The sequence below is a fragment of the Chionomys nivalis genome, chromosome 7 (assembly GCF_950005125.1).
Source record: "Chionomys nivalis chromosome 7, mChiNiv1.1, whole genome shotgun sequence".
In the NCBI taxonomy this organism is placed as follows: Eukaryota; Metazoa; Chordata; class Mammalia; order Rodentia; family Cricetidae; genus Chionomys; species Chionomys nivalis.
Genome location: NC_080092.1, coordinates 80,394,761 through 80,408,606, shown reverse-complemented (window position 1 = coordinate 80,408,606; position 13,846 = coordinate 80,394,761). Strand labels below are relative to the sequence as shown.

The 13,846-nt window shown below is 46.4% G+C and overlaps 1 protein-coding gene across 2 annotated transcripts in view; it reads left to right on the top strand.

Moving 5' to 3' along the window:
* Positions 1–13,846, top strand: part of Acly (ATP citrate lyase) — a 50,256-nt gene that overhangs the window by 34,875 nt on the left and 1,535 nt on the right. For both annotated transcript variants that reach the window (XM_057774414.1, XM_057774415.1), the window contains 8 exons: positions 4,214–4,341; positions 4,996–5,089; positions 6,405–6,559; positions 9,925–10,075; positions 10,259–10,402; positions 12,600–12,713; positions 13,401–13,483; positions 13,711–13,787. In XM_057774414.1, coding sequence (XP_057630397.1) covers positions 4,214–4,341; positions 4,996–5,089; positions 6,405–6,559; positions 9,925–10,075; positions 10,259–10,402; positions 12,600–12,713; positions 13,401–13,483; positions 13,711–13,787 — 946 coding nt within the window. The remainder of the gene's footprint in view (positions 1–4,213; positions 4,342–4,995; positions 5,090–6,404; positions 6,560–9,924; positions 10,076–10,258; positions 10,403–12,599; positions 12,714–13,400; positions 13,484–13,710; positions 13,788–13,846) is intronic.

Below are 13,846 nucleotides of genomic sequence, written 5' to 3'. Positions count from 1 at the left end.
ATAGAGCTGAGACGGGGGATGACGAGCCTGTTAGAGAGCTGAGACAGGGGTGACCAGCCTGTTAGAGAGCTGAGACGGGGATGACGAGCCTGTTAGAGCTGAGACGGGGATGATGAGCCTCTTAGAGCTGAGACAGGGGGATGATGAGCCTGTTAGAGAGCTGAGATAGGGGGATGGTGAGCCTGTTAGAGCTGAGACGGGGGGGGGGGGGAGATGATGAGCCTGATAGAGCTGAGACAGGGGGATGACGAGTCTGTTAGAGCTGAGACAGGGGGATGATGAGCCTGTTAGAGTGCTGAGACGGGGATGATGAGCCTGTTAGAGAGCTGAGACAGGGGGATGATGAGCCTGTTGGAGTCCTGGGCTCCAGTTTAAGATGATCCTCTGTTGTGATGATGGTCAATCATGATGATAAAAATAAAAAGCAGGATAAAAGCTGTTTATAAGGCGAGGTATGATGGCGCACACCTTTAATCCCAACACTCAGGAGGCAGAGGGAGGCAGATTTCTGTGAGTTCAAGGCCAGCCTGGTCTACAAAGTGAGTTCCAGAACAGCCAGGGCTACACAGAGAAGCTGGAAAGAGGACTCACTGGTTAAGGGCACTGGCGGCTCTTCCAGGGGTCTTGAGTTAATTCAGTTGAGTTCCCAGTACCATATGGTGGCTCACAACCATCTATAGTGGAATCTGATGCTCTCTTCTGGCGTAAAGTTTATACTTGCAGATAGAGCACTTGTATACATTAAATAAAAAATAAAATAAAATGCAGGATAAAACTATTTGTCAGTCTGGGTGCATGCCTTTAGCTCCAGCACTTGAGAAGCAGAGACAGACAGGTTTTCCAGCCTGTTCTATATAGTGAGTTTCAGGACAGCCAGAACTACACAGTGAGATCCTGTCTCAAGGAAACAAAACAATTTCTCAATTTATCAGCAGCGTGGAACAGCCTATGGGGTCCTCCATAGTGTACATATAGAAGGCTTGGCTTCCAGGCTTCCTGCAGCAATGCTGCTTTTGCAGTGGAGGAGGGGTAATTGAACCCAGGGCCTTACATGCTGGCAAATGCCTTACTCCTCACTTCCCTAGCCCAGCAACGAAGCTCTTTACCTCTAAGCTCTGGTTCTCCTGCCCAGCTCCAAGTGGCTGTTTGGAGGTGCACATCTCTGAACCCCACTGCTGCATATCCTAGGGACCAGAATGCAAAGATGCTTTAAAGGAAGCACTAGGATAGTCCTTGCAACATTGTAATGGTGATAGATGGACACAGCCTAGTGCTCACACTGGGAGGAGAGTCATCATGCCGACTCTGTACTGGGAGTATATGGTCACCATGTATATCTGTGTACTGGAAAACGGCAGGCCTGAGAGAGTGATGTAGATCTCCACTATAGAAGGTGCAGTCAGTCTTAGGACAGGATATTATAAAAACTTTAAATATCATATATCATATATTTTGTGAGTCTGAACTATGTGGAATTCGGTGGTCCAGAATCCTGCCCACCCTTCAGAGGTAACTGGCGCAGGTTCTGAGATCAGCTCTTCGTGCATTGTAACCTGGCACAGCAGTTAGTGCATCTGTTTTTCCATTTGCAGAGCTGCAGAATTGGTTTGGGCATGATTTAAATGAAAGTGATTGCAGTGAGCACTGGCACATCAGCGTTTCAGAGGACCACAAGTTGAAAGCTAATAGGGGTCACAGGGTGAAAAAGCAAAACAAAGGCTGGGGAGATGGCTCAGTCGATGTGCAAGGGTGAGTGAGTAAGTCTGGGTCCTCGGGTCCTCAGCACCCACATAATAGCCTGTAATCCCAGAGGAGGTGAGGTGGAGGCAGGCAGATCCTTGGGTTCACTGGCTAGCTAGTCTGGGTTAATCGGTGGTCTCCAGGTTCAGTGAGAGATGTTGTCTCAAAGAATAAGGCAGAGAGTGTTTGAGGGAGATATCCATTACCAGTCTCTGACATCCATGTGGACATGCATGTGTGCACACATGCATACGTACACTAACACACACATTAACAACACAAAGCCAGAACAGAAGTGATTTTAAAGGTCTGCATGCTTAGGACCGTAGTGACTCTTCCTTCCAACCACTTCCTTTTTTGGTTTTAGTTTTTGTTTTTCAAGACAGGGTTTCTTTGTGTAGCTTTGGAGCCTGTCCTGAAATTCGCTCTGTATGCCAGGCTAGCCTCGAACTCAGGCAGATCTGCCTGCCTCTGCCTCCTGAGTGCTGGCATTAAAGGTGTGCACCACCACCGCCGAGCTCCAACCACTTACTTGTGAAGCTGCTTCTTGTTCTCCTGCCTCCTAGACCTTCCCTCACAAAGTAATTCCACTTCTCTTTGTTTCTCTCTGCCTGCTTCTCCCTGTCCTGACCATGCCAAGGATGCGTCCAAGGGGTCAGCGCCTCATTCTTTGGATCTTGCTGGCACTGCCCATCGTTCGTGGGGAGTGCATGACCTCAAAGTGCTTTAAGTTTTAGAATTTAAATTCCTGTATGACACTACAAGGTTATACAAATATTGACCAATACAGTGGCTGTTGGTTGATCTTGAACTCTTGAGCAGGTCAGTCTCTTAATCTCAGAGAAGGGAATGTCCACTAATTGGCACACCGGATGCTCGATGAAATAGTGAAGCGCGGTGGCTGGAGAGCTGACCCTGACTGTACTGCCCGGGTTCAGTTTCCAACAACTACATGACCTCTGATAGCCCTCTCTAACTCTAGTTATGGGGTCATGCTGCCCTCTTCTGGCCACTGCACACAAGTGGTGCACATATGTACATGTGGATTAAAGAAATACTCATATACATAAAAAATAAAGACTCAAAAAATACATATACTTAAAAAACAAAGAATCTTTTAAAAAACAACATGAACTAGAAATGAACTAGAAATGGGGCCTTGTTTGAGAGGCACTTTTACAAGTGTGGTTCTCAAAACACAGTTTTCAAAGCCAACACCCAGCCCATTGGAGATAGGACTGCTTTAAATCAGGGAAATGCTGTCTGTGTATTCTTTTTCCCCTTTAGAATCTTGGGTTTTAGTTTTTTGAGAAATGCATAATTTAAAGATGTGTGCAGTCAGACATGAAGACAGGCTGCTGAGGCAGAATTGCTTGAGCCCTGGAATTCAAGGTCAACCCACACCCAGCAGCTCAGCAGGGGGTCTCCTGTAAAAAAAAAATCCTGCTTAACTTTCCAGCTCCAGAGTTTCTGAGTACAGAATCTGCCCCTCCCAGCCATCCACCCAGACAGGCCGGCAGGCAGAGGAAGTCCTACAGGGAAGGCATTGTTAGCCTTTTTAACAAACCTCAGCCCTAAAGCCTCTTTTGAACATTTAAATCTGCAAGAACACAGACTGGGACCAAAATTGTCTGGATTCCAGTGCTATCACGCATTACCTGTGTGACTGTGGCCAGTTACTTAGTCCTCTAGGAAACACTAGTAGGCTCCAGAAAGATCGTCAAATGAGGGACCTCTTAGAAAGTGCTTGGTGCAGGGAGAGCTTTGGTCGTACAGATTGTATGCTAGTACAGTTGCTCATCGTGCTCCATCCTAAGTCGGAGTTTTACATCAGCTGTTTCAGTAGATTAATTTATTTCCCCAGTTGCTTGATTCCCATCTAGCTCTTAAAAAAAAAATTATCCACTTAGTGTGAGCTTGTGTGTGTGTGTGTGTGTGTGTGTCTGAGAGAGAGAGAGAGAGAGAGAGAGGTGACCTACGTATGAGGGTAAAAGGACAACTTGTAGGAGTCAGCTCTTTCTGCTATTGTTTGATGGTTTTCTCTCCCCTCATGTTCCTCTTCCACTGGATGCACACCTTCCTCTGAGCCATGGCCAGAGAAGCAGCCATTGCTAACTGTTCTACAGGGATGTGAAACCGACTTCTTAAACAGCTTGGTGTCTCTGCTTCCACGTGAGCTCTCCTGAGCTCACGGCTGTAACTTCACTTGTTGCTGAGCGCTAAGCCTCCTTCCCATTCCTCTGGCTGCTGCCCCAGGGATACCAAACGTGGCTCATATGAAGAGGATGATCTTGGAGTTGGACTAACAGCCTTGAATCCTGGCCCCAGTACACACATTGTGCATGTATGAAGGAGCACGTGTGAAGTATTTGGCACAGGCCACCCTGACATCAGTGCTAATGTTTCCCAGGAGCCTTTGTTCTTTCCTGGAGAAGTAACAAGCCCAGTAACGCTGCTGTTCTCTGCTTCCCAGGTCCAATTTGGCCATGCTGGAGCTTGTGCCAACCAGGCTTCTGAAACCGCAGTAGCCAAGAACCAGGCCTTGAAGGAGGCAGGAGTGTTTGTGCCCCGAAGCTTCGATGAACTTGGAGAAATCATTCAGTAAGTAGTGAGCACCCCGAAGCTTCAATGAACTTGGAGAAATCATTCAGTCAGTAGTGAGCAGGATGTGGTCTCCCCACCTCTCCTGGTCCTTCCTAAGGACAACAACCCCCTGGCACAGGGGCGTCCAGATACTCTTGGTTCCGCTTGGGTGCTAGTGCGCCGTAGGGAAAGGCATCCTTTTCTCGGCCTTTGTTCTGTTTTAGTTTAAAAGCATAAGGTCCAGGCCAATCAGGGCAGTTATTTGGTTTCTGAGGCCATCTGCTTGGCTTGTTGCTGGCGGTTGTAAATGAGAGACATGGGACTTGGGCATGTTTTAAAGGTGTCATCCTGAGTGTCACTTTTGATTGGTAGAGTTACTGAATGTTCACATTCTATTTCTACCTCCTGAACCTGCCTTGGCTGTTCTTGTCTCTCTTCCTATTGCCCCCAGAGTCAGCTTCCTATGAAACCTCATCCAGGGAAGGAGCGCTAAAGGGGTGGGAGCAAGAACAGTCTGGGCTGTAAGTGCTTTCATTTAGTTCTTGGGATCCAGCTGGTCAGAGTAGGGTCCTGGCAACTGAAGAAGCCTGCAGTGTCTGGGATAGAGCCTGGAATAACAACATCTACCTGAACAATGACATCTCCTGCCTCTCCCTGCACCTCCGCCCCCAGGTCCGTGTATGAAGATCTTGTGGCCAAAGGAGCCATTGTACCTGCTCAGGAAGTGCCACCTCCAACAGTGCCCATGGACTACTCTTGGGCCAGGGTAAGTGTCATGGGTGCCCCTTGGAGGGCTAAGGTAAATTTTTGGTTTTGTGGGTTTTGTTTGTTTGGTTGGTGGTTGTTGTTTTAATTTCGTCTTGTTTTTGTTTTTAAGACATGACCTCCACAGTCCTAAAACTTGTTGCGTAGATCAGGTTAGCCTCAAAACTCAGATATTGCCTGCCTTTGCAGGTGCTCCTGGGTGCTGGGATTAGAGGCTTGTGCCACCATGCCCAGCTCTAAGTTGTTGAATTTTAAGGTGATTTGGTTTGAGCTCCTGGAATCCAGACCTCTTCCCAGCTATTTATGGAGCAGCCATGCCCAGCTTCTCCATCAGAGAAACAACAGAAAACTCTTGGTTTTCTGCTTGGATCCCACACACTGTATGCTAGAGCTGTCCCCACTTTTATTTCCAGGTCAGATGACAGAATGGGCAGCATGGCCCCACATGTGTTTTACCTGATGTCAGAAGGAGTCAGCTTCTAGGTGCTTGGAGCCAGCATTCAGGAGGAGAAGCGGGAGGGTCAAAGTTCATGGTCATTCTCTGGCTACATAGAGACAGTTTTGAGGCCAGCCTGGGGTACATAATATCCTGTCTCAAAAAAAGGGAAAGTGTTGGTGCCTCGTGACCCAGCAATTTTGTGTCTGGACAGCTACTTCTAAGAAATGCATTCCTTGGACAGTACAAAGGAATATATCTAAGGATTTTACTTAGTTGTTGTTGATCGCAGGAGATTTTCAGGAGATGGTGATATATTTTGACGAGGTGCCACATAGCACTTAGAAGGAGTTAGCTAGATTGTCCATGTACAGACATCAATAGATCTCAGATCCATTAAGGAAAAGGCACATTATGGACAAGCTAGCTAAATGGTCCTGGCAGTACTGAGACCAGCTGTGTAGACCTGCTGGACTTGAGATTAGTGCTCTGCCAGCCTCTGCCTCCAGTGTTGGGATTAAAGATGTGTACCACTGTGCTCAGCCTCTAATTTTTTTGTTTGTTTGTTTGGTTTGGCTTTTCAAGATAGGGTTTCTCTGTGTATTCCTGGCTGTCCTGAAACCTGCTCTGTAGACCAGGCTGGCCTTGAACTCAGAGATTACCTGCCTCTGCCTCCTGGGTGCTGGGATTAAAGGTGTGCGCCATTGCACCTTGCTGGCCACTGCTTGTTGAAAAAGAGTTTCTCTGGGTATTTATTGCTGCTTGATTTTCGGAGTGACCAATATATTTTTTTTTTCTGAGCGCATAGATAGCTATCTTGGAAAAAAGTCTCTGATGGTCACTATAATCCTATGTCTCTTTGTCCCCTGTGTCTGCTTAGGAGCTGGGTTTGATCCGCAAACCTGCCTCGTTCATGACCAGCATCTGTGATGAGCGAGGACAGGAGCTCATTTATGCAGGCATGCCCATCACTGAGGTCTTCAAGGAAGAGATGGGCATTGGTGGTGTCCTTGGTCTCCTCTGGTTCCAGAGAAGGTGAGGCATGGTGGGCAGGGGTGGGTAAGGCACTGTCAGAGTCTGTGTCCTCTTCAGACGGATGCAGGAGTTGGGGTGGGCAGACTGAGGAGTGTCATCAATAATGTGGCCACAGACTTAAATGAAAGGACCAGAAGGTCACTGTAAATCAGGAAAGGGAAAACGAGTGGCCTCAGGAGAGGCCTTGAGACCTTTTAAAGAACTGGGACAGTTACAGTGAGCTCAAGGTCCGCAGGGAATCTGGACAGATGTGAGCTTACCCAGTGCACCTTGTGAAGCTGCAGAGCAGCCCCAGACGTGCTTACTTCCTCTTGGCAAATTTTGTCTCTCATCAGCCTGAATTGTAGATGTGTTTTCCATGACTCCTAAGGTTAGTCTTCCCTTGAGGCTGACAGCTGACAAGGCAGCAGACATGACCGCACAGCACTGGACGGATCTTCATGTGGAAGCCTTGGGTTCTGTCCTGCCTTTGCCTGCAGAAGTACTGCAGTCATGGTCTCGGCCTTTCCTGGACAAACTCAGGGTGTAGCGCCTGAGCAGGTTTCTCAGTGGACTTTTGCATCCCCAGTTTCCAGACTTGGCCCTTGATCATTAGTGGGTAGATTGATAGTACAGGATGTGTGGGGCGGGGTGCATCTCCCTTCTGGTAGCAGGCATGTTGAGAGACATAGCCGCAGGTACAGACCAAATCCTGTAACAGACGCTCATGCTGAGCACCGAGGCATCTTAAACTTTCCCCCTTCGCCCACTTTTTTTTTTGACCTTTTTTTCATCTTTTTGAAAAAGGGTTTCACTATGTGCAAACTGGCTGGCCTCAAACTCAAGAGATCCATCATCTCTGCCTCCCATAAGCTGGGATTAAAGGAGTGCACCACGATACCCAGCCTCGCCCATAAAGTTTTTCTGTAATTCCAGGTGTATAGATTTATAAAATAGGTATACAAATCAAATATTTACTGATAATGAATTTATTATAAAACAGTTCTTGTCAGACATATGGTACAGAGGAGAGGTAACCACATGGCAGATGTAGATTAAAAAAGAAACCCGGTTAAGTTATAAGAGCTCGTTTTAGGAAACCCTAAACTAAGGCCAGTAATTATAAGTCTTCACGTAGCTATTTGCAAGCTTGTGGTCTCAAAAAAAAGAAAAGTCCAATTATAACTTATCAGCTTGAGGGTTAAGTAACAGTGTGCTAAGTGTCCGTAAATGGTGCTCTAGCGAAACTCCAAAAGCGTTCTTAGCCTTTAATGAGGTATGTTAAACACAATTGTCTTTGTCAGGTGATATTAATTGGGTCTAAAAATGAGCGTGCAGCTGCCTCTACTTCTTTGGTATTTAGACTAGTTCAGTGTAAATCTTTTATAATTCTTAACATTGTTTTCCTCTATTTGTGTTTTTAAATATAACTGTTGTGAATTTATAAGCAAAGCAGTAACCTTAAAAAACCCAATTCTCTGCTATATGTATAGTTTGACCACTCCTTAAAGACAAGAACAAGTTTATATACTCATGAGATAATTTGCTTGTTTATTTTTGTGTAAAGAATTCTGTCTTAGCCTGGAGAGATGACTCAGTTGGTAACAGCACTTACTGTGAAAGCCAGAGGACCTGAATTTGAATCCCTAGCTGGGCATAGTTGCAGTATCCTGTAGCCCCAGTGCTGGGGGAGAAGGGGATATGTGGGGAACCCCAGGAGCTCACTGGCTAGCCAGTCTTAACTGAAATGGTGAGCTTCTGGTTCAATGAGAGACCCTGCCTCGAAAAACAAGGTGATGGCAGGGTGTGGTGGTACACACACACACTTTAATCCCAGCAGAGGCAAGGATGGCCAAGGCTACATAGTGAGACAATCTCACTAAGCAAACAAACAATCAAATAAGGTACAGAGCCATTAAGAAAATCACCCAACCAACATATACCTCTGGCATCTTCATGCATGTGCATGCCCCACATGCACACACAAACTAATTAAATTTTAGCTGCATGTCTAATGGTACAGGATATGGGACATCTTTAGTGTTTTCAGAGTTGAAATCAGTGTTTTGATTTTATGTTTGTCAATGTTGACAACACCACTTTGGATGACTGTTTACTACCGAATGGCAAAAGTATGTTCAGGACTATTAGCTCAGTCAGTAGAGCATGAGACTCTTAATCTCAGGGTCGTGGGTTTGACGGCCAAATGTGGCACTATTAACAAAAACTCAACCTGAAGACCAAAATGCAAAGCAGCCAGCCACTGGCTCTTACCTCTACCTTGGTCCACAAATGGTGATCCTGCGTCCAGGAAACCTCCAAATGAGACAGACTGAGAGCTTTCTCCTCCCGTCTTATATTCCTATCTAGTTCTGGGATTAAAGGTTTACACCACTACCGCTTGGTTTCTATATGGCAAGCTAGTGTGGCTACTGGGATTAAAGGTGTGTGTCATTGCTGCCTGGTCTGTAAGGCTGACCAGTGTGGCTGTTTTACTTCACTGATCCTCAGACAAGCTTTATTTATTTATTAAAATACGAGTGAAATGACACTCAGAAATTGTTGGAAATTCCTTCTTACTCCCAAACTAAAATTGATTTAACAACTTTTTATGAAACTCAAGCAACAATTTTTAAAGTCAAACATTTTGACACAACACAATGCAAAGATACGCTCGTTGGTATTTATATACTAGGGATGATGGGAGAAAAATATTAAATGTCTCTCTTTTCTATATTTAAAAGTATATTTTCTTTTCTTTCTTTCTATTTTTCTTTTTTCTTTTCTTTTTTTTTTTTTTGAGATAGTGTTTCTCTGTAGCCCTGGCTGTCCTAAAACTAGCTCTGTAGACAAGCCCGACCTCAAACTCAGAAAGATCTGCCTGCCTCTCTGCCTTCCAAGTGTTGTTATTAAAGGCATGAACCAACACCGCCTGGCATATATGCCTCTTAAAGGGAGAAAGTCCTTATCTGTATAGTGAAAAGAGCAGTTCATGATGTTCCACAGCCTCAAGTCAGAGCCAAGGGTTTCAGGCAGCATTTGTTGGCGTCGCACAGTAGGGCAGCATGTGCACAGCACAGTATGTGGATTATGTATTCAGAACTAAGGCTGCGATGACGTCACGAGCAACATGGGCAAGCACTGCTGATTCATTGCAGTTTGATTGGAATTTTGGTCGTTGAACATTCAGAAACCTTTTATGGACAGAAAGATAGTTCGGTGATGAACATCGTGTTCTGCAGTGTTTGATAACTGCAGGAATCAGGAGTGGTTTTACTTGGAATTGGCAGTAGAATCAGGCTGTGGAAACAAGTGTGCCCTTGTCATCGTAGCTCCCGGACTTTGTTCCAACTCTTCTTCCTGCCCCTCTGTGCGCCCTCCTCTAGGTTGCCCAAGTATTCCTGCCAGTTCATTGAGATGTGTCTGATGGTGACGGCTGATCACGGGCCAGCTGTCTCTGGGGCCCACAACACCATCATCTGTGCTCGGGCTGGAAAGGACCTGGTCTCCAGCCTCACATCAGGGCTGCTCACCATTGTAAGTCTGCTCTTCCTGCTAGGTCACAACTCTGGTATCATGCTGCCTCAGTGCAGCAGGCTCCTTCTAGGAGCCCCTGGGTATAAATCCCCAGACCAGATGCTGTTTCCGGTGTCCTGGGTTGGTTTGCAAGGCTAGGAAAACAATCACACTCAGGGCAGTGTGGGTTTGTTTCTCCTGCAGGGAGATCGATTTGGGGGTGCCTTGGATGCAGCAGCGAAGATGTTCAGTAAAGCATTTGACAGCGGCATTATTCCCATGGAATTTGTGAACAAGATGAAGAAGGAAGGAAAACTGATCATGGGCATTGGCCACCGAGTAAAATCGGTAAGTTGTTGTTCCCGCTAAGGTCTTGGAATGGGTAGTAACAAGAGATTGTCAGTTGAGTAGAAACACTTGGGCCTGGAGAGATGGCTTCACAGTTAAGAGTGCTTGCTGCTCTTAAAGAGGACCTGGGTTCAGTTCCCAGTACCCTCTTCTGGATTCTGGATGCCAGCGCGCAGGTGGTGCACACACATACGTGCAGGCAGAACACTTTATGCACCTAAAATGAAAATAAAACCAAGAAAGAAAGAAACACTCAAGCTCTTGACCCCCAGGGCATTTCTTGGGATATATAGACAGATACCAAAAGTAAGGTGACTCTTTCCCGATCATAATACAGGTTGATGGCCCTAAGGGTTCTTAGTTCATTCAGTTTCAGTTTTCCAAATGAACTTGTAGGAGAAGGAGCCAAGATCAAGAAGGAGAAGTGTTCATTGCCTTCTACCAGGTAGTACTTCGTGTTACACAAATCTCAGTGACCTATAGCAAACATACTGTACCTGCCCTGGGTTGGCTGTGACTGTTCTGTCATTTGTGCTTATCCTCACTGGGGTCTATATGTGACTTTGGTGTGACAGTCGGAGGATAACCTATTGGAGTCAGGTCTTTTCTTCCACAATGTGGCTAGAACTCAGGTTGTCAGGCTTGGTGGCAGGTGCCTTAACCCACCGATCCGTTTCTGGCCCTTTACTCACATTTCATTGGCTAAAGCAAGCCAGACAGATACTTGGTTCAGAAAAGTAATAATATGGGCTGGAGAGATGGCTCAGTGGTTAAAAGCATTGCCTGCTCTTCCAAAGGTCTCTGCGTTTAATTCCTGGCTACCACATGGTGGCTCACAACCATCTGTAATGAGGTCTGGTGCCCTCTTCTGGCCTGCAGGCATACACACAGACAGAATGTTGTTTACACAATAAATAAATAAATAAATAAATAAATAAATAAATAAATAAATAAATGATTTTAAAAGAAAGAAGTAATAATATTAGGCAAGTCCAATTGGAATAGACCTATAGGGAAAGACAGAGTATTTTAAACAGTGTGGTCCTGTGCAGGACCGACAGGCATCTGAATGTCCTGATAGCATGTCCTTTCAGGTCACTAGTGTTCAGATTTAAGGTGTTTCTGAATCATCTTACCTTTTGTTAGCTGTGGGGTCTCTGTCTTAGGGTTCCTCCTCCTTTTCATCTTCTTCCTCCTCCTCTTCTCTTCTGTTTGTTTATTGAGGCAGGGTCTCTCTTCCACACCTTGGCTCTCCTGGAACTCCTTCTGTAGTTCAGGCTGGCCTTGAGCTCACGGAGATCCTCCTGTCTCTGCCTCCCAAGTCCTGGAATTAAAAGCATGCCCCACTACATCCAGTTAGGGTTTCAGTTGCTGTGATGAAAATGCCCTGGTCTAAAGCAACCGGGGGAAGGAAAGGGTTTATGTCTTCTTACAACTCTTAGATCACAGTCCTTCGCTGAGGGAAGCCAGGGCAAGGACTCAAGGCAGGGACTGAAGCAGAGGCTACTGAAGAACACTGTTTATTGACTTGATCAGCTGGCTTTCTTATACAACCTGGGACCACAAGGTGGCACCACTCACAGTGGCTGAACCTTCCACGTCAATGATCAGTCAAGAAAATAGTCCCACAGAGTCACCTATAGGCCATTCTGATAGAGACATTTTCTCACTTGAGGTTTCTCTTCACAGATAACTCTAACTTATTGACAAAAAAACAAGCCAGCCAGCCACCCACCCAGGATGAGACAGTCTCTATAAAAGATGGCTGTTAGTCAGTGTCACAGTTCTGGATCTTTTTCTAAGATTTTGGGGTGCATTGTTGCCCCGTTCTCAGCATGTGCAGAACTTTTTCATAGCTTGACCAGATGACAGAGCTGGTGGGAAGCCTGGCTTATGGCCAGGCCTACAACAGAGTAAGAATGGCTGAGTTTAACCCCCTGTTCCTTCTTGAACATTTCGGGGGGTGTAGTTCCCTTCTTGTAATGAAGAGATCACTACAGAGGTTGTTTTGAGACTCAGATGAGACATAAGGAGACTTGTAAACCTCTCTGCTTCCCAGCATTGTCATTGTGGGTATGCGACACAGAATTGTGCGCAGCAGTTAGGCCCCCACGCTGGCTCCAGGATCAGACAGGCACAGCTCTGTCCACTTGCCGGGCCGTGTCTGAGTGGGTGTTTCTGTAACCGGTCTTCTTAGATAAACAACCCGGACATGCGAGTGCAGATCCTCAAAGACTTTGTCAAGCAGCACTTCCCCGCCACCCCGCTGCTCGATTACGCCCTGGAAGTGGAGAAGATCACCACCTCAAAGGTAACGAAGGTTGGATTTCCGATTTTCAGGGAGTTTTGTCTTGTTTTGCTGTCGAGACAAGGACTCCTGTAGTACAGGCTGGATTTGAAGTCACTGTTAGTAGAGGGTGTCATCCATTTCCCACACACTGCTCAAATAGGTAATTTTACAATGGCTTCAATGTGAGTTCGAGACCAACCTGGTCTACAAGAGCTAGTTCCAGGACAGGCTCCAAAAGCTACAGCAAAAAACCCTATCTCGGGGCGGGGAGGGAGGAAGTGGCTTCAAAATTCCTAGTCATCATGTCATCATGTTAGCCGCTTCTCATTGCTGCGCCAGCACCTGGCAGAAGTACATTACGGGGGAGGATTGATGCGGTGACTTCTAGGGGGTCCAGGCTGGGGTGTCAGGGAAGGCCTGGCAGGAGAGAGTGGCTTGTGCCTTCGCAGCTAGCTCTCTCGGTCCCCTCCCTTGGGCTCCTCGCTTGTGGGTGGAGCTTCCCATAGTCACAGCAGGTCTCTCCATATCAGATCCTCTCTGGAAACTTCTTAGAGATAGGACATGAGCTTTACTGATCTCGTAGGAGCTTCTTAGTCCAGTCAAGTTATTTATCAAAATTAACTGTTGTAGTAACAGTAGTAATAACAGTGGTCGTAACTAACAGAGAAAATGAGACATGATAAAACTTTGGATGTTTTGCTTTCCCAGAAGCCAAATCTTATCCTGAATGTGGACGGTTTCATTGGCGTTGCATTTGTGGACATGCTTAGGAACTGTGGCTCTTTCACCCGGTGAGCATCATAGCCTCTGCTCCAGCTCTGGCTGAGTCTTGTTGCTGGATCCTCCCAACTGTGAGGGGACTTAGAAAGTATGGCGAGGCATCAGGCATTAAAAGTTGCCTCTGGCCCTGCCACCTACAGCACCCACTTTTCCTCTTTGAAACTGTAGGACTGCTCTCTGGGCAGGAGTGCCGTCTCTGAAGGGGGTCATGTGAGTACAAGTTGTTTGTGTTTTTCAGGGAGGAAGCTGATGAGTACGTTGACATTGGCGCCCTCAACGGCATCTTTGTGCTAGGAAGGAGCATGGGCTTCATTGGTGAGTTGGCTGCTGGCGTGAGGGTTTTGTGTCAGCTACACTACTTCCTGTGTGCAAAT